General features: G+C 53.4%; 2 protein-coding genes across 2 annotated transcripts in view; both read left to right on the plus strand.

Annotated features, from left to right (window-relative positions):
- Positions 1-8,001, plus strand: part of CWC25 (CWC25 spliceosome associated protein homolog) — a 12,260-nt gene extending 4,259 nt beyond the window's left edge. Inside the window, exons 5-14 of the mRNA XM_030468624.1 lie at positions 397-435; positions 779-951; positions 2,832-3,068; positions 3,522-3,591; positions 3,681-3,808; positions 4,040-4,109; positions 4,630-4,805; positions 5,863-5,949; positions 6,487-6,648; positions 7,678-8,001. Coding sequence (XP_030324484.1) covers positions 397-435; positions 779-951; positions 2,832-3,068; positions 3,522-3,591; positions 3,681-3,808; positions 4,040-4,109; positions 4,630-4,805; positions 5,863-5,949; positions 6,487-6,648; positions 7,678-7,792 — 1,257 coding nt within the window. The 3' untranslated portion in view covers positions 7,793-8,001. The remainder of the gene's footprint in view (positions 1-396; positions 436-778; positions 952-2,831; positions 3,069-3,521; positions 3,592-3,680; positions 3,809-4,039; positions 4,110-4,629; positions 4,806-5,862; positions 5,950-6,486; positions 6,649-7,677) is intronic.
- A 1,376-nt stretch (positions 8,002-9,377) lies between these two features.
- On the plus strand, positions 9,378-22,680 carry LOC103539240 (phosphatidylinositol 5-phosphate 4-kinase type-2 beta). The gene is made up of 4 exons (XM_030468625.1): positions 9,378-9,605; positions 18,747-18,844; positions 19,750-19,846; positions 22,511-22,680. The coding sequence occupies exons 1-4, from the start codon at positions 9,429-9,431 to the stop codon at positions 22,670-22,672; spliced, it is 534 nt and encodes a 177-aa protein (XP_030324485.1). The 5' UTR covers positions 9,378-9,428; the 3' UTR covers positions 22,673-22,680.
- The last annotated feature ends 292 nt before the right edge of the window (positions 22,681-22,972 follow it).

Genomic DNA, 22,972 nt, shown 5'->3' on the forward strand with positions numbered 1-22,972 from the left:
TCCGGCTGGACCCGAACCCCGCAGCCTCGGGGGGTGACCGAACCTTCCTCTCCGCACCCCTGAGGTTGAGCTGCCCCCTTTGGGGTGACTCCTGCGGGAACGGAACGGAACGAACCGGCCGGGCCCGGTACCGATGGCTCTGGGGGCACCGTCCCGGCAGGGCCCGGGGAGCCTCCCGCCGCTCAGCCGCCTCCTTCCCGGGGGCCTCACTCTCGGCGTTTCGCTTTTTTTCCTTTTTATCCCTACCGAGCGCACAGCGGAGGCCCCGGGCCCGGCTCCGGTTCCGGCTCCGCTCCGCTCCCTCCGCCGCCATCTTGCAGCGCCGCGGCGGAAATGACGACAGCGGAACGGGCCGTGACGCGGCGCTTTGTGATGACGTCAACCCGGGCCCGGTAGCGGCGGAGGCGGCGGCAGCGATGGGGGGGGGGAGATCTGGTGAGGAGGGGACGGGACCGAACCGGGACCGGGATCGGGGGGGCCTGAACGGCTTCCCTGGGGCTCTGAGTACCGGGCTGGGTTCCCGGTACCGCCCTGAGCTCCCGGTACCGGGCTGGGCTCCCAGGGGGACAACGGGGCCGTGTTCACCGTTGCTGTCGGTGCCCTGAGGTTCCGTGGGTCCCGTTCCCGGGGTGGAAGGGGTGAGGGGGGGGGGGTGTGAGCGACCACTTCCCCGTGGTTACCGGGAAGGAGAGGTCCGGGAGGAGGAGGAGGAGGAGAAAGGGGGGGGGGGGGGTTCGGTTCGGTTGAGCTTCGCTAACGGTTCCGTCCCGTTCTGCAGAACCTGAAGAAGAGTTGGCACCCTCAGACCCTGCGCAATGTGGAAAAGGTTTGGAAAGCCGAGCAGAAACATGAGGCTGAGAGGAAGAAGATCGAGGAGCTGCAGCGGGAGCTGCAGGAGGAACGGGCCCGGGAGGAGATGCAGAGATACGCGGAGGACATGGGCACCGTCAGGTGAGGGGGGGCTGGGACCTCCCCGGGATCCCCCCGGGATCCCCCCAAGCCCTGAGGGTTATAAATGAACTCCCATAAAGCTGAGCAGGACACACCAGTTAATGAGGCACTGGGGGGTTGGTGGGATTTAGTGAAATACCCAGAGAAAAGCTGCAGGAAAAGCTGCAGGAGACAATAACCTGCCTGCTGACAAGGGAGAAGGATTTCCACCTCTCCTGGAGTCTTCTCCATTTCCCCTGACAAATGCAGGGGATGCTGAGACACTTTAATAAAGGAAGTTAAAATATTCAGGTAAGTGTTCAGCAAATGGTTTGCCTCTGGGTGGGGACTCATTGCATCTTTATGGCTGAATAAATAGAAATATCTTCCTGGAACTGGAGAAATCTTTTAATTAAAAAGAAAACCAACAGATTTTCCCTCCTGTACCCCAATAAAAGAAGCAAAGGAAGTCCCACAGGGAGCAGTGTCCATAGCAGCAGTCAGGTGAAGCAGCAACTTGCTGTCATTCTGATCTCTCAATTGAGAGATTCCATCTTGTGGCTTTGCTTTTTTGGCTTTGCTGCTGGGACTTGCTGTGTAGCAGCTGCTGGTGGTTAGGACCATCTATTCAGCCAGACCAGTTTAAGGAACACACTGGGGTTTTGGCTCTAAACATAAATCTCAAGTCTTGTAATCTCAGGAGGAAGATTTCTGGAGATTTCATTTTATTGACACAGTAGCTTGAAATATAAGAATCTTTCTTGACAAAATGCTCATTTCTGTGGGGTTTTGCATTGGGATTTAAGAGTTCACAGCATCCTGGGGGGGAGGGCACAGCCTGGGGAGGGGATGTGGGTGCCCAGGAGGGAGCCTGTGGTTTAATTTCCCCCCTTTGTAAAAGGTTTCATCTCCCCTTTGTGAAATCTTCATTGATGATTTAGATGAGGGGATTGAGTCCATCACCAGCAAATCTACAGATGACACCAAGCTGGGGGGAGTGTGGATCAGCTGGAAGGCAGGAGGGCTCTGCAGAGGGACCTGGAGAGACTGGAGAGTTGGGATGATCCCAAGGGGATGAGGTTCAAGACAAGAACCCCATGGGGAGCTCCAGGCTGGGCACAGAGTGGCAGAAAGGGAGCTGGGAGTCTGGATTGCCAGGAAGCTGAAGAGGAGCCAGCAGTGTGCCCAGGTGGCCAAGAAGGCCAATGGCATCCTGGGCTGGCTCAGGAACAGCGTGGCCAGCAGGTCCAGGGAAGGGATTCTGCCCCTGTGCTCAGCTCTGGTGAGGCCACAGCTTGAGTCCTGTGTCCAGTTCTGGGCCCCTCAGCCCTCAGGAAGGAGCTTGAGGTGCTGGAGCAGGTCCAGAGAAGAGCAAGGAGGCTGTGAAGGGATCCAGCAGAATTGCTGTGAGGAAGGGCTGAGGGAGCTGGGGGTGTTGAGGCTGGAGAAGAGGAGGCTCAGGGGAGACCTCATCACTCTCTGCAACTCCCTGAAAGGAGGTTGGAGCCAGGGGGGGTCGGGGAGGTATCAGTGGGATAAGAGGGCTCGGACTAAAGAGTTTTTTCCTAATATCCAACCTAAACCTCCCCTGGCAGAGCTGAAGCTCTGCCAGGGGAGGTTTAGGTTGGATATTAGGAAAGGATTCTTTGCAGAGAGGGTGATCAGACACTGGAATGCCCAGGGAAGTAGTGGATTCTCCGTGTCTGGAGATCTTTCCAAAGAGCCTGGATGTGGCACTGAGTGCCATGGGCTGGGAACCACGGGGGGAGTGGATCAAGGGTTGGACTTGATGATCTCTGAGGTCCCTTCCAACCCAGCCAATTCTAGGATTCTATAATGCCTTAAAACGTGAGTTTAGAAGTGGGGAAATGACAATCAGGTGATTTTTTTGTTTGCTCCAGGAAAAAAGAGGAGAAGTTGGAGTGGATGTACCAGGGCCCAGGAGGGATGGTGAACAGAGAGGAATATCTCATGGGTCGCCCTGTGGATAAATACATCTTTGAGAAGAATGAAGACAAGGATGCTGGCTGCTCCAACGAGACTGGGCTCCTCCCAGGCTCCATTTTTGCCAAATCTGGAGCCAATTCTGTCCTGGATATGGCAAACAAGATCCGGGAGGATCCCCTCTTCATGATAAGGTACTGGGAAGCAGGAGGAGCTGAGGCCTGGGCAGCAGGAACTCACTAAAAACCTCATGTTTGTGTCTTCTCTTGGGTTGGTTGTGCTGCTGCTGGGCAAGTTTGCAGAAATCCAGGATTTTGGGGGATCTGAAGGAGCTGCTGGGAGGTGTAAATGCCAAGGGGGTCACTCCACACTGGTTTGACTCCCCCTTTTCTGTGTGTGAATCCACCTGGTCTGGGGAGATCTGGTTGTAGGCAGAGGAATGGTGACAAAAAAAGGTTTTATTTTTACCCTCTTTGTTGCACTCTGAAGTGAGGGAAAGGGCAGACTCCTCCTCAGGTGGATTTCTTCTGCTGAATGTACAAAACTTGCCCGTTTTTGTGTCTTTTTGGAGCTTTGCTCTTGCTTGGTCCCTTTCCTGAAAAGAGGCTCTTTCCAGCTGTTTGAAAACTTCTCTTTTCCTGCTTTAGGAAGAGGGAGGAGGAGAAGAAGAGAGAAGTTCTCAACAATCCTGTTAAAATGAAGAAAATCAAAGCCTTGGTAGGTGGAACTCAAAAGCCCAGAGGGTTCTGCTGAGGGTCCAGGGGGGAGAGGCAATAATTCCAGCAAGGATTTGCTTTGCTTTGTAGCTGCAGAACAGTCTGGAGAAAAAAGAGAAAAAAAAGAAGAAGGAGAAGAAAAAAAAGCACAAGAAGCATCGACGTCACAGCTCCAGCAGTGACAGCTCCAGCAGTGAGGAGGAGAGAGGCAAAAATAAGTATGTTTGGGGCTTTGGGAGTAAAAACACCTCATGTCCTGGCTCTCTGTCCTTCTTGGCTTTCCCCAACCCTCTCCTTGAGGCTTTTTGCTCCAACCAATGCTCCAAATTGCCCTGAAGGTTTCCCTGCTGTTACTTGTTTGCTTTCCAGCATTAAATCCTTTTCAAGGGGTTTTTAATGTTTAAAAATATTCCTGGTTTTCACCTCTCCTGTCCTGTTTTCTTCTGCAGGTCCCAGAAGAGGCCAAACAGTTCCTCCTGGAAGTCTCCTCTTCCCAAACTCCCAGGGTGTGGTTTACAGGTGAGTAATTCCTGTGCTTCCCACTGCAATTCCAGCAGTGAGTGCCCTGACCTGGGGCAGAGCAGGGCTTGGGGCAGTTTATTCCAGCTTATTCCAGCTTATTCCAGCTTATTCCAGCTTATTCCAGCTTATTCCAGTTTATTCTAGTTTGTTCCAGTGCTGTTTCACTGGGGGATGTTATGGAATGAAGTTCAGATTAAATTTGGAGCCATCTCAACCTTGAAACTCAATGTATTCAGCTCCTGGTAGGAGTTTGGGCTGCTCTGAATTCAAGTGAACATTTTTTTTTCAATTTATTTTGGGTTTCTCATCCCAGAATTTCCTCCCTCTGCCACTTCAGGTGACTGAATGTCAAATGGGGAATTTCTCCCCTCAGACAGAGGTGTTAATGAGGAGCTTGGAAATCAGATTAAAGGGAATCCAGACTCCTCCTCCCTGCCTGGACCTGCCTGGAGGGAGCTTCTCCCCCTGGTGTCCTTCCGGGGAGTTTCTCCTCAGATTTTTTTTGTTTCAATTCCAGGGCAGGGACTGGGAGCAGATCCCGCGTTCTCGGAGCTCTCCAACTCCCGGCCAGGAGAGGGCTCCCCAGAAGCACCGCGATCGCTCCCGGAGCCACTCCCGTTCTCCCCAGAGACGTTCCAGCAGGAAAAATCCCGAATTCCGGAGCTCCAGATCCCCTCCCAAACACGGGAAGCAGTGAGTGGGGCTCAGAGCCTGGGGATGTGCAGCTGGGGCTGCTGGCAGGGGGGGTCTCTGCAGGAAAAATCCCTCTGGTTCAGTCTCCTCCTGCCCCTGGAGTCCTCTGGATGAGTTTGGGGTGTGAAGGGAGAGGCTGTGAGGGGGGGGGAAGGGAGGAGGAGGAGGAGATGGAGGAGGAGGAGATGGGGATGGAGATGGAAGAGGATGAGGAGGAGAGGAGATGGAGGGATGGAGGAGATGGAGAGGAGGAGATGGAAATGGAGGAGGAGAGGAGAAGAAGAGAAGGAGGAGCTGGAGGAGGAGGAGGAGCTGGAGGAGATGATGAGGAGGAGAAGATGGAAACGGAGGAGGAGGAGATGGAGATGGAGGAGGAGATGGAGGAGAGGAGAAGAGGAAATCAGGAGGAGATGGACGAGGAGGAAGAAAAGGAGAAGGAGGAGATGGAGGAGGAGGAGATGGAGGAAGAGATGGAGGAGGAGGAAGAGAAAGAAGAAGAGAAGGAGGAGGAGGAGATGGAGGAGGAGAAGGAGGAGAGGAGGAGGAGGAGATGGAGGAGGAGGAGATGGAGATGGAAGAGGAGAGGAGGAGAAGGAGGATGAGGAGATGGAGGAGGAGAGGAGAAGAAGGAGGAGAAGAAGAAGGAGGAGATGATGGAGGAGGAGATGGAGAAGGAAGAGAGGAGAAGAGAAGGAGGAGATGGAGGAGGAGCTTTGCTCCTGGATGGGCTTTGCTGTCTGCACCCTTGGGGATTGTGAGTGTTTTGTTTGGGCTAAAGATTCTCTTTAGGAGGTGTTTGTAACTGGTGAATTATCTGTGCTAAATGCTGGTTAAATGAGGGGCTGGGTGTTTATTGTCTGCAGATGAAAGAATTAATAGCTGAGTGACAGAAAAGAAAAGAAAAGTGGGAATTCCCAGTGCTGGTGTGCAACCCAAAGAGCCCTGCAGTTCCAGCCAGTGTCTTGGGTTCAGAATATATTTAAAAGAAAAAAAAAATTGAGAGGAGTGATGATGGGTGTTCATTTGTCCTAAAAAAAGGTGTTTTTGGGGTTTCCAGACACAGCAGTGGGGAGGGGAAGGGCAGAGCAAAGAGCCCCTCCCCCAGAAAAACCCATCGCAGGCAGCACACCCCAGGCTACACGAGGTGAGTGAGAACTGAGCCTGTGCTTGGGGCTGGAAGGGACAGTGACAGAGCTGGGGGTCACCTGGGAGCCCCATTTTCTTCTGGGAACAGAAAATGAGGAGTTTGAATGCCCAGAAAGTCAGAGATTCTGACAAGTGTTTGGATTGCTGCTTGTCCAGCTTCCCAAAGAGCTTCCCAGCTTTCCTGCTGCTCCATGTGCCTCACAGCAGTGTGTGAGGCAAATCCTGGGAAATCAGTCTTTGTCCCATTAATTGGAGAGTAATTAATTAATGAATTAGTTTCCTTGTCACCAGGAAAACATGACCTTGGCAATTTAGGAACAACAATTTAGCCACAAAGCTGAAAAAAAAAGGGAGGGAACCCTTGTGCTCTGGGTGTGGTGCTGCTGACACAGCCCCTTCCCTCCCCCCAAAGCACCAACCCAGCTCAGCAGCCCTGGTCTGGGGGGTTATAAATCATCCTAAAGCACCAAAATTAAGAGGGGGTGTGGGGCTGATGTGCTGGGAATTCACAGAGTGGTGTTTTCTGCACAACCAGAAAAATCTCTCCCGAGGAACTGGAGCGTAAACGCCAGGAAATGATGGAAAATGCCAAGTGGAGGGAAGAGGAGAGAGCAAACAACCTCAGGAAACACAGAAAGGAGGAGGAGCTGGAGAGAGAAATGGAGAAACTCGACTCCAGAGATGGGAAATTTTTCCAGTGAGTTTCTTTCCTGACCTGATTTTCATTCCAGGCCTCAGCTCTTCAGGAGTGAGTGGTGGGCTCAGTGGTTGTGGTGGTTCAGAGGATGGGGCAGGATCTGTCCCTGCTGGTCCCAAGTTCTCCTCTTCACCACAATGAGCTTTATGTCTCTGATGGTGTTGGAATCACCTGGAAACCTGTGAGATTTTTGCAGAAAGGCCCAGGAGTGTTTTCCACAAAGTTCTGGGGTTGTTTTTTTTTTTTTTAGGAGCTTGAAATAGTTCTAGGCCTGCAGGTCCCCTGGGAGTCTGTGTGCCAGGAGCCTGTGGGACTGAAACCATGAGACCATTTCTAAACCAAGTTGTAACTTACAGTCCCTTGTGCACTTCCAGAAGTACAGGGATGTCTGGGAAAGATCCTGTGGCCAGAGCTGTGGATTTTGGGATGTTATTCTCCAGGCTCTCTAAATGAATCAGAAGAGAATGAATACTTGATTCCTGAAGCTGCCCAAGGGGACGTGCAAGGCTGGCTTCAAATCACAAGAGATTTTCTCCACGAGCAAAAAATCTCATGCAGAGAGGGATTTTTGTATCAGAAGCAGCTGCTGAGCTGCCAAACTTTGTGTTTATTGGTGTGAAGAGAGCACAAGGAGTTTGCTCAGCAAAGCCCAGCAGTGGGATCTGGAGGGGTCACCAGGATCCCTCTGCTCTCCTGTCACTTTGCACTCATTTCCACGAGCTCTGGCATTCCACAGGTGAAGACCACGTTGCTTTTCCTCCTTTTTCTTCCCAGAAAGCAACCAAGTCCCCTGGGATGGCTGCATTTGTAGTTAAAAGTCAGTTTTATTTGGAAGCCAGAGGTTTGAGAGCTACTGAAATCTTTTTCTGGGCACTTTACAAGCCGAGCTCAAAGGGGTGTGGATCCTTAGGGTATTGCTGTTCTCTCTGCTGGATTGATTTAGGTGGATGGTTTGAGGTCGAGTAACCTTGCTAGAAATGGTGGAATGTTTGCCAACATGTTGCCTTTCTCTGGTTCCATTTTCTGCAGTCGTTTGAAATTAGAGAGTGCCTCCACCTCCAGCCTGGAGGATCGGGTGAAACGCAACATCCACTCCCTGCAGAGGACTCCTGCAGCCTTGGAAAAAAACTTTATGCAGAGATGAGACTTTTATCCTTCCTCTGCAGAACTGATTCCCAAAGGTGAGAGAGGGACTTCCCTGCTCCCCCTACCCCAGGAAGAGTTTCCATCTCCCAGAGTGGTTCTGGATTGCTGTGCTGGGAGCTGCAGCCTGGTCTGGACTGGGAATTCCTTTGGAACTTGGGAGACTTTGTGGTCAATTTCTAACACATTGCCAGATCTTTTCCTTCTCTCTCTCTCTCTTTCTCTCTCCACTGGTATCATTTTTGTATTCTGTTAATCTCAGAGTACCCTGGGTGCTTCCTACATGGGGTAGATTGTCCCAACTCTTCACCCAACACCCGAGTTCTCTCAGCCCTGAAAAATCAGAGAGGTTCAAAACCACAGCTGGAAGTTGTCAGGGAATTTGCCGTGGAATTTGATGAAGTTATAGGAGGAAGAGGACCAAACCCTGCTCGGGGAGGCTGTCAGCCTTGCAGGAGTTTGAGGGGGTTTGGGGGAGGCTGTAAAATCCCTGTGGGTTGGATGTGGTGTGACCCAAAGGGAGCTGCTCCCAGGAGCAGAGCAAGTTTGATGCAGCAAACGTTTCTCTGGGATTTTGTAAGTAGTGTGGATATGTACAGCAGGGTTCAGCTTTTTTCCTCGTTTTTTAAAAATTTAACAAAATTTTATTGTCGTTTTCAAACGTTCTTTGGGGGGGGGGGGGGGGGGGGGTAACCCCCGTATCACAGCGGGAAGGTCCGGGGGGTGCTGTCACTGCCCTGCCAAATTTCTTGTGGGTTTTCTGGCTCGCTGCAGCCCACGGGGAGGTTCCGGGGGAGGTTCCCGTGGGGTTCCCGTGGGGTTCCCGTGGGTCCCGGTCCCTCCCGCTTCCTCGTCGCCCTTTAAGCGGCGGCGCGTGACGTGTGTAGCAGCCCCATTCATAATTCCAGCCGCCTCGCTCCTGATTGGCCGGAGCGCTGCGGGGCGTGGCCTAAGCGGTGACGTCACCGGGACTGAGCGAAACCATCTGCGGAGGGGCGGCCGTTCGCTTTCCTTTCCTTCTCCTCTCCCCATCCAACCCTTCCCTTTGTTCTTCCTCTCTCCTCAAGCCGCGCTCCGCTTCTTCCCGTTCCTAACAAGGGATGAACCGAGCCGAGTCAGCGGCCAGAGCCGCCTTCCCGCTCCTCAGCTCGCCGGGTTCCCCCTTCTCGTCCCGCGGATGGTTCCTCCCCCTCCTCCCCACCTCCTCAGCTCTCCGCCATTTTGGCGCCTCCTCAGAGCGGGCTCGGCCGTCCCTGGCGGCTCCACCTCAGCGGTGGAGCGAACCACGGCGGGGGCGGGGTGGGGGGGGGCAGGGGGAGGCGGGGACGGTACCACTGCGGCAGCGACGGGGGGGGGGTGGGGAACGGCGAAAGGGGAAGCTAACGGGCCGAACCGAACCGGACCGAACCGAGGGGCAGGGGCTGATAGGAGCGGGCGATCCCGCTGAGGCGAAGGGGTGGGGGGTGTAAAAAGGGGGGCGTGTGCCGGGCTGGGCTGAACCATGCGGAGGTGCTGGTAGGGGAGGGGGTGTGAGGGGGGGTGGGGGGGGAAAACCCGGAGGGGAGGGGAGGGGGGGGGTTCGGTCCGGTCCGGTTCGGTTCGGTTGTTGCCGGTACCACCGCCGGTCCGGGTCCGCCATGGCCTCGAATTGCGCGGGGGGTTCGTCTGCGGGGGGCGTCGGGGCGGCGCTGGGCTCTGCCCTCAGCGCCAGCAAAACCAAGACCAAGAAAAAACACTTCGTGTGCCAGAAGGTGAAGCTGTTCCGGGCCTCCGAGCCGCTGCTCAGCGTCCTCATGTGGGGCGCCAACCACACGGTGAGCGCGGGGCCTCCCCATCCCCTCAGCCCTGCCCGGGGTCCCCAATCCCCCCACACCCACCCCGGGGTCCCCAATATCCCCTCATACCCCCAATATCTCCCTCAGCGCTGCTCAGGGTCCCCCAACCCACCCCCTACATTCGGCCTGGGGTCCCCAATTCCCCCTCAGCGCTGCCCGGGGTTCCCCACACCCCGATCCCCCCCACTCACCCCAATATCCCAACACACCCTGCCCGGGGTCCCCAATTCCCCCTCAGCTGCTGCCAGGGGTCCCCAACCCCCCCACACATTCGGCCTGGGGTCCCCAACCCCTTCACACCCAGCCCGGGGTCCCCAGTTCCCCCTCAGCCCTGCCCGGGGTCCCCAATCCCCCCACACCCACCCCGGGGTCCCCAATATCCCCTTATACCCCCAATATCTCCCTCAGCGCTGCTCAGGGTCCCCCAACCCACCCCCCACATTCGGCCTGGGGTCCCCAAGCCCTTCACACCCACCCCGGGGTCCCCAATATCTCCTCATACCCCGACCGGGGTCCCCAATTCCCCCTCAGCGCTGCCCGGGGTCTCCCACACCCCGATCCCCCCCATCCAACCCAATATCCCAACACACCCTGCCCGGGGTCCCCAATTCCCCCTCAGCTGCTGCCAGGAGTCCCCAACCCCCCCCCCACATTCGGCCTGGGGTCCCCAACCCCTTCACACCCTGCCCAGGGTCCCCAATATCCCCCTCAGCCCTGCCCGGGGTCCCCAATCCCCCCACACCCACCCCGGGGTCCCCAATATCCCCCCATACCCCGACCGGGGTCCCCAGTATCTGCCTCAGCGCTATTCAGGGTCCCCCAACCCACCCCGACATTCGACCACGATCCCCACACACACCCATCCAACCCACACAACCCAATATCCCAACACACCCGGCCTGGGGTCCCCAATATCCCCCCATACCCGGCCTGGGGTCCCCAACTCCTTCACACCCAGCCCGGGGTCCCCAATTCCCACTCAGCTGCTGCCAGGGGTCCCCAACCCCCCAGCACATTTGGCCTGGGGTCCTCAACCCCTTCACACCTGACCTGGGGTCCCCAATCCCCCCACACATTCAGCCTGGGGTCCCCAATCTCTCCCCCACACTCAGCCCAGGGTCCCCAACCCCTTCACACTCAGCCTGGGGTCCCCAATATCCCCCCAGTCCCATCCTGGGGTCCCCAATCCCCCCATCCTTTCCCCTCTGCCCCCCTGGATCTGTCCCATCTCCCCTCTCCCTCACTCCCAGCCTTTTCCTGCCCCCCTCAAATCACCTCCCACATCCTCCTTTCCCCCCCAAAATCACAGCCTCCCCACCCCCATTCCCTAAATCCCAATCCTTCCCTGGATTCCCCATCCCAGGACACCCCAGATTCCCTCCTGTTCCATCCCCCAGCCCTCCCCAGTGGTTCCTTTCCCCATCCCGGGGCAGTTGGGGATCCCCTGGGTCAGGGGGATCCCCATGAGGAGGGGCTCCCCTGGGTCACCCTCTGGAGGTCCCACGTGCACAGGGACAATCCCTGTCCCTCCCTTGCCTTTAGGAGGAGAATTCCCCCTCCTTTGCTTCTCCATCCCCAAAAACTCTTATTTTAATTTGTTTTTTGCCCCATTTTCCCAACCTTATCTCATCCCTCAGGCTCTGTGGCCCAAGAACTGGGAGTGGGTGGTGTGGAAATGTCAGTGAGGGTTCTGCTCTTTGATCCACCTTCTTTGGAGGATCTCGAATCCATCTTTAGATTTTTTTTTTATTTTTTTTTTCCTCTGGAAACTTCTCCCTGCTCTGTGATGGCAAAATATTGGAGTTGATTTAGCATTGCTCCCCAGATGCTCTTGTGGGAGAACACTCAGGGGTCAAAACATTCAGAAACCTCATCCCTTCAAAATGAACCTTCTGGGCTCAGACACCCATCTCTCCAGAGGATTAATGGATGTTTCCCAGAGGGTGAAAAGGATTTAGGTTTGATTTCTGTAGGAAAAGCACACATAAAAAAACCCAGGATTGTATTTCTAGCTTGCCTGCTGATGGAGTGGATGCTTCCAAATGTAGTTCAGCACTGTCTGAGGCAAAGGATCTTCCAAGAACTTGCTGCTCAGGCAGCAGGAGGATGAATTTAATCAGGCTTTGATCAGAGGAGCCCTGAAGAAGTGGAACTTGGTTTGGGATTCTCCTGAGTTTTATTTGTGGCCTCTCAGGGACTGGGGTTGCTTGGTGGCAATGAGGTTTTTTATTTTGTCTGGGTACTGGGAATCCAGCAGCTTTCTGAGGCACTGGGGCAGGACAGGGTAACTTTTAGAGCACTTGGCTGTGAAATATTTTAGGGAAAGGGATGAAGGTGAGCAGGGAGCTCTGGCTGAGCACTCAGCTGGTGAGGAGATTCTCTTGGGTGCAGATGATGAAGAAATTGCTGCCAGAGAGCAGAAGGGAGTCCCCAGGGGGGGAGAACATTTCAGCTCTCCCCTCCTCACCCTCAGACAAGCATCCAGGATTTCCCAACAAATTCTTGCTCCTTGGTTTTCCTCCAAACTGCTTTTGGGTGAGCCCAGGGGGGCCTGGGGGGGTCGTGGGGCTTTGTTTGCTCCTCCTGGGCTGCCTTTGAGAGGTGGTTTTGGTGCCTTGGTTCTGTGGGAAGTGGAATTGCTCCTCTGCTTCCAGCAGCTGGGTCTGGACACTTGAGAAATATTTTTAGGAGTGTCTTTGGAGTTGGTGAGAAATCTTTTTTGGGCAGTGTTTAGTGTTTGTGTTTAGTGTTAGTTAGGTTTAGTGTTTGGCACCTGGCCTGTGGTCTCCCCTGGGCTGTGTCTGTGGATTCCTGCCTTGGGATCCCTGCAGGAGGAGGGAGCTGCTATCAGCACAAGGCAGGAGGCTGTGCCAGCAAGATTCTGTCCAAAATGCTTGGATTCAAGATGAGCTTCTTCATGGAGGGACCAAACAAACGACCATTTTGTGCAATCCACCATTTCTGTTGCCTGAAGAAATCCTCCTGGGTCTGTTAACTGAGTCTGGCAAGAGTTGGGCTCTGCCTTGTGTTTCAAGAAGCTTGTGAGCAGCTGGTGTGAATCCAGGCAGGGATGGGTCTGGAGAGGATCAGGAGCAGTGCTGGTAGCACACCAAGGAGAGGAAAACCAGTTGATTTCTGGAAAGCCAGTTCTGAGCATTCCTGTGTCAATGAGGAATCATCCCCAGCCAGGATTTAAACCCACTGAGTTGGGGTGGGGCTGAGCAGGGCCAAATGTAGGGGGGGAATGAGTCCCAACAGCTGAATTGTGGACTGGAAAACCCTGGGGGAGAGAATTCCATGGAGGAGAGGAGCAGAAAGTGAGTGGTGGAGGCTTCCCCTTGCTTTCTGGAGCCTCTGGAAAAGGCACTGTGGGATTTGGGAAGGTGGGGATGGTTCCTGGGGAAGCTTTGCTGTTGTTGTGGTGCTGGGAGAGGAGCTGCAGCTTTTGGGTGCTGGTTACCCAGCTGGGGTGCTGTGCCCAGGGGATGAGGAGGGAAAGTTGGGATGGTTCTGGAAAGGAGGAGCCAGCTCCTTCTGCACAGCAGGAGGAAGGCAGCAGCCTTGGGGGATGCTCTGAAACCATAGAAACAGTTGTAAGGTGCTGAGGAGCTCTGGGATCCCTGCAGCTTGGGGGGTGCTGGGGAGGTGACTTTTGGGGCTGTTGGTGAAATAAAGAGCAGAATTCCTGCAGGCTGTGGTGCTGCTGCACTTCACCCACTGGAAAAAGGGCCCTGGAGCTCTGTGGATGTTGGGGGGAGCATCAGCAGATCCCATTTTTGTGGGACTGGCTGGATCCCTGCTGCTGGCTGTGTGGATCTTGCAGCCTCCTGAGCTCCTGGAACTGGCTACAGAGAAATTACCAGCTACAGAGAAACCCCAAACCCTGATGTTGCTCAGAAATTGGAGTGACCAGGAAATCCCAGCTGGGCAGATGGAAGGGAAGGGATATTTTTCCAGCCAGGGGTAGGCTGCAGACTGCTCAGCAGTGAAGGCAGAACTGAATTCTGAACCCAACAAGTCCACCAGCACATCTCCCAGGACCTTTGGGAATGGTGCCAGGCAGCACAAAACCCAGCTCTTTAGTATTCAAGGGAAAGAGCAAAATGGGGATTTGCAGCAGGCTGCTTCCCCCTGCTCTGCAGTGCTGGGTTTGCTGTTGCCATCTTCAGCCTTGCCAGAGCAGCATCTGCCACACAGCAAGTGTTGGAGGTCCAGGAGTTGGTCCTGGCAGAGGGGGAGCAGCCTCTGCTTGTCCTGTCCAACATTTTCTCTCTGCTGGGCCTCTAATTGACCTCTGGAGGGTGCAGCATGTGGCCATGGGAGCCTGGCTGAACCTTCTTATCCTGGGACTTCAGGATGAAACAGATTCCAGGAGCCCTTTGCTTTCCTGGAAAAAGAAAAAAAAGGTTTTCCTGGGGGGTTCAGTGAGGGTTTTGAGGCTCAGGTGCTGCCTCCTGTGGCTCCTTCAACTTCTCCATCCTTCAGCTCTGCCTGCAGGGACTTGGAGGGTGAGTGCTCTGCCCCCAGACACCCCAATCCTGTCCAGCAGGCTTCAGATTCCTTTGGGAAGTTTTCCTTTGGGAAGAGGTGGGTTTGCTGTCTCAAGGGGATGCTTTTTTTTTCCCCTCCTCAAGCATCCTGGTGTCCCCAGAGTGCTGGCAGGAATTCCTGACTCCAAGATTCATGGTTCCAGAGCATTGCAGGGGGGGTTGTTAGTTTGGATGCTGATTAATCATGCTCTAGTTCATGGAAAACAGGATTTTTTTTTCCCTCCACCAGCTGCCCAGTGGCTGTCCAGTGTCTGGCAGGGGCAGAGGTTTGCTGCAGGTGTGGGGTTGTGTCCCTGCTGAGGTGGTTTTGTTTGGTGCCTCTTCCCCAGAGTGTCACAAAGTTTAATTCAGAGTGCTTGGAGGGGCCTGGTTTGCAAAGCTTTGGGAGGAACAAAGTATTTTCCTTTTCCTGTTGTAAAGAATCCTAGAGAGCAGGCTCACACACTCCCATCAGCTGGGTCTTGTTTAGTAAACAAATTGCATTTTCCCATCAATTTACTAATGGTAATTGCCACTTGGAGCCTACAGTCAGGTTTTGAAGGAAAATTATGCCTGGGCCATTCGTTCCAACAGCTGTCCCTGAATGCCACAGAATATTGATGTGTCTTTTATTGAGCAAGGAATTGGCTTTGGTGAGGAAGACAAATTATCAGCTACAGAGAAACCCAAAACCCTGATTTGGATTTGGAGTGACCAGGAAATCCCAGCTGGGCAGATGGAAGGGAAGGGATATTTTTCCAGCCAGGGTTAGGCTGCAGACTGCTCAGCAGTGAAGGTAAAACTGAATTCTGAACCCAACAAGTCCAGGGGGGGAAGGGGAGAGCTGGAGAAACACCAGGACTGAGCTTGCCCTTCCTCTGGCTGCTGGGGAAAGAGGGGAGCAGGTGGAAGTTGTGGCTTTGGAGGGATGAGGAGGAGGATGAGACCTTTTCTCCATCCTCTGCTGTTGCTCCAGGCCCTGCTCCCTCCTCCCATGGCCTCTGGCTGCCTTTCCCTCCCATCCAGCTGGGAATGTGCTGGGAATGTGCTGCTTTACCTCTCTCCTCACTGGGGTGACCTCTGGGCTGCTCTGCCCTTGCTTGGGGAAATTTCTCCTTTGTTCTCAGAACAGGGCAGAGAAATGGGAGGCATCTCCTGGTCTTGGTGCCCCTGCTGCTGCCAGGCAAGTTTGTCACACAAGTTTGTCACACAAGTTTGTCACTTGCTTTGTCAAAAAATGGGGTTTGGGTTTAAATCCTCTGAGCTCCAGCAGGACCCTCTGAGCCTGGGGTGTCTCTGGGGCTCTTGGTCTCTGGCTGCAAAATGCAGGTGGCAAAACCCACGTTTTTTTAATGGTCCTTTCAGCCTGGGCTCAGCCCTGTCAGGTTTGTCTGTGTTTTCCACTCTTTGTCTGTGTTTTCCACTCAGTGAAAACTTGTGGCATGAGAGGCCAGGTTTATTTTCCAGAGGATTCAGAGGCAGCTTAGGTGTAAAAATCTGGATGACTTAGAGCAAAGCAGCATCATGCTGGGGGTGGGGGCAGATCCCTGGTTGCAAGAGGGCTCTTTTTGGGCTCTTTTTTGGGGGGCCTCTAAAGCCTTTGTAGTGGAGTTGTGGGAATATCCTGGGCCCAGAGTTCTGCACAGCATGGATTTGTTCTTCATGGGGCTGAAAATATCCCCTGATGTGCTGAGAGACCCAGGTGCTGGCTGCACCTCTGCTCCTCTTCCAGAAGAAAGAGCAAACCCCAAGATCTCCCTGTCCCATCAGCACCAAGCCCAGGGATCTCCCAGGAGGTACAGGCAGAGTTTCTCCATCCAGCTGGGTGACATCTCCTGGCTCTGCCCCTGGCTCTGACCTTGCCCCCTGCAGCAGGAACACCCAAAGCCACACACTCTGCTATATTTAATCTCCTGCTCCACTCCTCTCCCTGGGGAGAAGGAGAAGGAGAAGGGAGCACACGTGTGCCAGGCAGTGCTCACGTTGCCCCTGGAGCCTGCTCAGATTCCCTCAGGAGAAGCACCAGAGAGATTCCCCGTGGAGCAGGGCCATTCCCTGCTTCCCTTTGGCCACCAATTCCCTTGGCACCCCCTGCAGAACCTGAGAAAGGGGCACTGGATGCTGAGGATGGGACCAGGAAGAGGCAGAGTTTGGGATTCTCCCTTTTCCCAGGGTTTGTTTGGGTTTTTTTTCATCCCTCTGCCTTGGGGATCTCGAGGAGTGTGTCCAGCAGGGGAGTTGCTGTGGGAGCAGTCAGTCTGCATCCCTCCTGCTTCCAAAAGAACCAAACCACCCAAAGAGCAAACCCAGAAACATTTCAGGAGCAGAAGCCCTGCAGCCATCTGGCCTGGAGGGCAGCTCTGCCACCACCAGGAACTGCCAGCTCAGCTCCTTGGCAGCCCTGCCAATCCCCAGCATGAATCCTGCTCCCCATCACCTCCCAAAGCATCCAGAAAGCTCTGCTGTGTGCAGCTGGAAGGAGGGAAAGGCAGAGAGGGGTTTTTTGGGGTTTTTTTTTTTTGGCTATCACATCCTGGGGGCATCTTTGAAAGGAGATGAGGTGTCCTGGCAGAGGGGTTCTGCCAGTCAGGAGAGCTGCAACAGGTCCAACGTTTGCTTGGAGCTTTCTGCTTTTTTGGCAGAGAGTAGGGCAGCCAGAGACATCCTGACATCTCACTTTGCTAACGTTTGTGTCTGGATTTCTGGCAGGGAGGAAACAATCTCCCAGTTGCTGTTCCCTCTCAGCCGTCAGCACCCTTCCTCCTCTGCAACAACCTGATAATAACTTGTTTGTGCCTCCCCTCTGCTGAGAGCTGAGAGAGCAGGCGTGTCCCAGGAGCTCTGCTCTTGGGTTTCCCTCCTCTTGAGCAGTAATTAGTGGCTGGAGGCAGCTCTTTTTTTTTTATTTTCCCCATGGAGAATTATCTGGTTGCTCTTCACCCCGAGGAGAAATCACTGCAGAGGGCTCCCTGCATCAGAGAGACAGCAGAGCAGGACCCAGGGTCTGGGAGATCCCTTCCTCACTTGTGATCCTTTTGCCTTTCTTCTGGCTGCATCCTGAGGAGCAGCTCAGGGCAGGACAGAGCCTTTGCACTCCTTGAGGTGGCATTATTTATTGCCATTATTTATTTATTGCCATTATTTATTTATTGCCATTATTTATTCCTTCATCTCTCCAGCATTCTCCACACATCCCAAAGCACTTTCTGGGAATGCTGTGAAGGAAATCCTGAGCAGGGCTCTGAAGAGCCTCAGCTCAGCTCTTCCCCAGGCAGTGACCAGTTTACTTCCTGCTTATCTGCTGTGTGGGATGGCAGTCTCTGAAAATAGTCATCTTTTCCCTTTGCTGTGTGTGTGTAGCTTGCCTTCCAGTCTGACGTTTGTTAAATCTTCCTCTGGGTTTGGGTTTTTTTTAGTTGTTTTTTTTTTTTTCCCATTGGTAATGATGGGAGAAAGGATGTGAATAAAATACCTACCCCATCCAAGGCTTGGGTGTGTGATGAGGCAGGAGCTGGGAGCTCCTTGGTCTTTGCCAACACCTCCCACTGCAGGATGGCTCCTTCATCCCTCCTTTCATCTCTGCCTCTTTGGACAGGACCCCAGGAGCAGGGGATCCCAGGACTGGAGTCCCTGGAGCTGGTAGCTGCTGGAGGCTTAGCAGGGAATTGCTCAGTGCAGGGAATTGCTCAGTTCCTCCTTCCCAAACCTGCTGGAAGTCCCAGGACTTGCCTGGAGATTGGGAACAGCCCCCAGGCCTGACCCTGAGCCAACCCCCAGTGTTTTCTGCTGCTCTCCAGCATCACCTGCTTGGCACAGGAATAAAATCAGTGAATGGATGGCACCAGGGCTGTCCTCAGGAATGTGCTGCCTCTTGACCTCCTCTTGAGTGCTGGCACATCCCAGTCAGTGCGTGGGGCTTGTCTGGAGCAGGGCAGATAGAGCCCAAGGGAGGGGGTTTATTCATTTTTACTCTATATTTTTATTTTTACTTTGCTGCTGGGGTGCTGGAGCTCGAGCCTGGCTGTGCAATAGTAGCTGCACATTCATTCTTCTGCTTCCCTCTATTCCTGTGGCTGCCACACATGACTAAGGAGCAAAACCAAGCGAGTGGAGTGAGTCATCCCCTCAGAGAAGGTGGGGAGAGAGCAACAAGAGACAGCAAGGATGGAAACAGCATCCCCAGGGGAGCTGTGCTGCAGCAAAGCCACCCAGGGGCTGAGCTGGCTGGGCCACGTTGGTTGTCTGGTTTGTCCCCCTGGGAACTGGTGCAGAATTTGGCTGATTCACCATTTCCTAAAGAAAGGCAAAGGTGGTTTCTTTAAAAGAGAAAACCTGCCATTTCTTGGGCTGTAGGTTTGTTTCAGCTCCAAGGGGTGGTGAGTGGAAGGTGAACAGATGAGAAACCAGGGCTGGCTGGGGAGTGCTCCCCATGGGGCTGAGTGAGTGCCTTGTAACCAGGGTGCTTCAGTAAAAGAAGTTGTTCTGAAAGTCTGAGGAGTTCTGTGGCTTCAGAACCAGGTTCTGGGGCACTTGGCATCCCCCTCAGGGCAGTGGAACTTGGGTTTGAGTCTCTGTTTCCTTTCTCTTTCAGATCAATGAACTCAGCAATGTTCCTGTCCCTGTCATGTTAATGCCTGATGACTTCAAAGCCTACAGTAAGATTAAGGTGGACAATCATCTGTTCAACAAGTGAGTAGGTGCTCCCCAACTTATTTGTCTCTCTAATTAGAGCTCTTTGCTGGGGAGTAAGCTGGCCTTTGGCTTTGTTTCCTCTTGTAATGCCAAGAGGATCTGGCTGGCTGGACATGTGCCCTGCTCAGCCCTGCAGGGAGTCACTGAATTCTCTCTCGTGGTTTCCTCTGTATCCTTTGGGTGATGAGAAGTCTGGGAAGGCCAGGCTTAAAACCAAAGCACTGCTTAAAACCAAGGCTCCAGCAGGATTCCTGCTCTCTTCTTCCTCTTCCCACTGGGCAGAAGGGGAGCTCAGGTGGGGAGCAGCATCCCTGAGGGATGGGGAAGATGTTGAGCTCTCTGCTGTGCTCTGGGCAAGTCCCATTCCTGGCAGCAGAGTTCCCTCTGCCATGGTCAGGAGTGTCTGGAACATGCCAGAGCAGAGCTGATCCACCCCCTCTCCTTTGTGCTCTGGGTGAGGTGGTTTGGCTGGGCTTGACCTTTCTTTTGACTCAGAAATGATCTGATCTGAAATTAAAAACTCCCCCCTCTCCCTTTTCCTCCAGCTTTTCATCTTACCCACTAACAGAGTGTTGCAGGGGGCAGCTGCTTAGAGCAAAGCAACAAAGGAGGAGGAAAGAGAGGAAATGGTTCTGTCAGATCTGTGCTGGTAACAGGGGAGGTTTTTCTGTCAGACAGACACCCAGAGAGCAGAACCTGTTGAGTCAAAAGGTGGATCCTGCAAACATTCCTCTTGCAGGCACCCCAAGGAACAAGTGAGGGTAAATACCTGCAGAATTAGGGTCCTTGTAGGTAGGAGGGGGCTGGGATATCCTGAGGGGTTGGCAGTGAAGTGAGAGGGAATTGAGTTTGATTTCCCAAGCTGATCCTTGCACCAGAATCTCTTTTCTGCTTTGCCTTAGGGAAAACTTGCCAAGTCGATTTAAGTTTAAGGAATATTGTCCCCTGGTGTTCCGGAACCTCCGAGAAAGATTTGGGATTGATGATCAAGACTACCAGGTACTGTTTCTGTAGTTCCCTGCCCTCCCAACCCCTTCCCATCAGGGCAGAACCAAACTGGGAGAGAAACTCCTGATACCAATGGTCTGGTCTGGTCAGATTTTTATGGGTTTCTTCTCCTGGTTTGAATCATTTTCCCCTCACCCTGAGGGCACCCAGCAATGGAAGAGATCTTGCTGGGCAAATGCAGAGTGAAAAGATGGTCCCTGCTCCAGCATGCTTGGAGTCTGGGCATAAAGTAAGAGGCAGCAGATGGTTGGAGACAGGCAGGAGCAGGAGGACAACAATGATTAAGCCCAAAACATCTGCAAGGAAAACGAGGCTGTGTTCTTACAGATTCAGGTCCTGTGTTCACCAAATCCCTTGGTGCTGGTGGATTTGGTTTATCAAGGGGGCTGCTGCTTTGGGATGGGTCCCCTAAGGCCAGAGGCTCAGGCTTGGCTTGGAGAGGAGAAACGTTTTCTTGTTTTAATCCCACTGGGCTGGAATCCAGTGGGAGGGAGATGGTCCAAGTCTGGCTGCTGCAGCAGGGCCAGCCTTCCACACACAGCTCTGAGCCTTCTGCAGGCAGGGGATGTGTAGTAGCATCTTGGAGACCTCAGAACTAAAGGAGAAGGCAGTGCAGACAGAGAGGGTGGCTTTGATAGCTGCGTGGCCTTTAGCAGCCTGAGTGTTAGGAAATTAAACCCAATATCTTTGGCACCGTGCTCTGGTTTGATAGAGGCTGGAGATGAGCCAGCACTGACTGCTCAGGGCTTCAGCTAAAATCCTGGCTGGAATCTGCCTGCCCAGAGGGACAAGTTAGTGCTGGAGCAGTGGGAGAGCCAGGCAGGCTTCTTGTTCTCTCCATCCTTTGCTTCCCTGCTGCCTGTGAGGAGAGGAGAGAGGGGAGAGGGGAGAGGAGAGGAGAGAGGGGAGGAGGTGGGAGCTGAGCTCTTGCTTCCTGCTGGTGGTCTCTGTGTCTGCCCCCATCCTCACACATCTGTGTTAATGCCCTCCCCAGGCATGCCAAAATTCTCCCTGCTTGCCTCTAGATGATTGCCAGATCTCTCTCTGTTTCCAGGTTAATCTAATGGGGAGATCTGTTTTCTTTTAAGAAATGATGAGAACCATGTGAAGGGACTTAACCTGGAAGCATCCAGAGCCTCTTTGGTTCTCAATACCTCTTTTATCATTTATGCTTCACCTGTTGCTCTGAAGAATTAATCCTCTCACCCCTGTGGTAGAGCAGTTGGACTCTTTTTCAAAGTGTCCAGCTAGAACAGAAAGCAGGAAAACATTCACTGAGCTGCAGTTCAGGTGGGTAAAATGTGATGACTTGAGTGGGAATTGAGCCAGGGCTCTAAATATAACTCCCAGGCTGTGGAAGGGGTGGGAGTGACAGGAAGGGAACAGAGTAAACCTAAGGGCTGGGAATTTGGTGATGTCCATATGTGGTCATGATTTCTGCTTCCCATCTCCTCTAGAAGAAAAGCTCTGGGGGTTTGAGGTGATTGAACTGTGTAGCACAGGCTCACTTTGCAAATGTCAGCAAGAAGCAAGGGTTGTTTGGGTTCTTTTTTGGGTTTTTTTGTGTGTTTGCCTTTATTTTCCTGCTGATTTCTAAAGCCTTTGGCAGGAGTAGAGTTTTTTCCCCTGCTTCATAAATGTTTCAAAGGCTTTAAATGCTTCATTCTGAAAGGAAACCTCCTGGCTGACTTGCAGTTATCATGGTAAATCCCTCTGCTTGTCTGTGGCTGCACAACAGGCTCCCTCTGCTGTCTGCTCTCCAGGGAGCCAAGAGAAGGAGAGAACAGTGTAACCAGCAGCAATAAAAATACATCCTGAAATGCCTTGGCCATCTCTGAGATCCTGAAAGACACATCTACCTCGAGCTCAAGATCCAGGGCTCAGGACCCCCCCGTGTTTCAGAGCTCTCCCCAGCTGCTGGTGCAAAGGAAACATCAGTGGGAGCCTCCAGTCTTGCTGGCAAAATGGTTTTGGTGCCTGGGCTGGTGCAAAGGGGGGAGGCAGTGGTTGAGAAAAGCAGAAAAGTGGGGGTGTCCTGCTTGGGTTAGGGCAGAGAAGCCCCAGAAGAAAGAGCTCAGAGGAAACAGCAGGAAATCCCTGGGGGTTTTCCAATGGTGCTGCAGGGTTTGGTTGCTGAGGGTGAAGACAGGAATCTAAAGACAGATGCTGCTGGTTGTTTAGGGCAGAACCACACTATTTATACTCAGTTTCATCCAATTGTAGGAATGGCAGAGGCTGAGGGTGGCTTTTGGTGTCAGGGTGGCCTGCAAAGAATTCCCAGACCATGAGATTTTTGTCACTTTGGGCTGCTTTCTGATAGAAACAAAGACAGGTTGTTTCCTTCACTTTGTTCTGGTTTTCCTTAAGCCTTGGGAATACCCTGTCTGCTCTTAAATTTCCAGGTGGAAATACTAAGAAGTCTTGCCCTGTGTGTGCTGCCTTTCTACCCCATTAGTAAAAAAAAAAACCTTCAAAAATAGATGCCAGGTGTTGGAGTGAAACAGAAGAGGCTCAGAGGAAAGCTCTGAACTCCATGGTCCTGCTCTCCCATGTCTCCTCTGCATTCTTCTTTCTTCCCCAGGGACCTGGCAGCTTTTGCCTCTCCTCCCCATCTTCTTTTTTATTTTTTTTTTGTCTTTGTTCTGCTTCCCTCAGAACTCTGTGACCCGAAGTGCCCCAGTGAACAGTGACAGCCAGGGCCGATGTGGGGCCAGGTTCCTCACCACCTATGACAGGAGGTTTGTCATCAAAGCAGTGTCAAGTGAGGATGTAGCAGAGATGCACAACATCCTAAAGAAGTACCACCAGGTAGGGTGAGTCTGGAAACCCCGGGGAAGGAAGGGGGGGTGGCAAACACCCTTGGGATTTGCTGGGGAAAACTGGAGCTTGGATTCATGGGGTGCAACCTGGGCAGAGCTGGCTTGATGGCTTTTGGAAAAGGACAAGAGGGTTCCTCAGATGCTGAGAGCCAAGGGTGGCACAGCTGCCTTGAGCCCCTCCACACCTCCCCCTGCTCCTCCCCTCCCTGAATTAGGGGTTGTTGGTACCTGAGAGCTGTAAGCACCCTCCTCATTCCCTCCTTTGACTCAGATTGTGCAGAGGGACTGAAGAGGAGCT

The sequence above is a fragment of the Calypte anna genome, unplaced genomic scaffold (genome assembly GCF_003957555.1).
Source record: "Calypte anna isolate BGI_N300 unplaced genomic scaffold, bCalAnn1_v1.p scaffold_18_arrow_ctg1, whole genome shotgun sequence".
Taxonomy (NCBI): Eukaryota; Metazoa; Chordata; class Aves; order Apodiformes; family Trochilidae; genus Calypte; species Calypte anna.

What these genes read in the sequence shown, in the direction of transcription:
- LOC103539240 (XM_030468625.1), top strand. Translation starts at nt 9,429, where the DNA reads ATGGCCTCGAATTGCGCGGGGGGTTCGTCTGCGGGGGGCGTCGGGGCG. An exon ending in TGTGGGGCGCCAACCACACG is followed by an intron (nt 9,606 to 18,746) that starts GTGAGCGCGGGG and finishes TTTCTCTTTCAG; the next exon opens with ATCAATGAACTCAGCAATGT. An exon ending in TTGATGATCAAGACTACCAG is followed by an intron (nt 19,847 to 22,510) that starts GTACTGTTTCTG and finishes TGCTTCCCTCAG; the next exon opens with AACTCTGTGACCCGAAGTGC.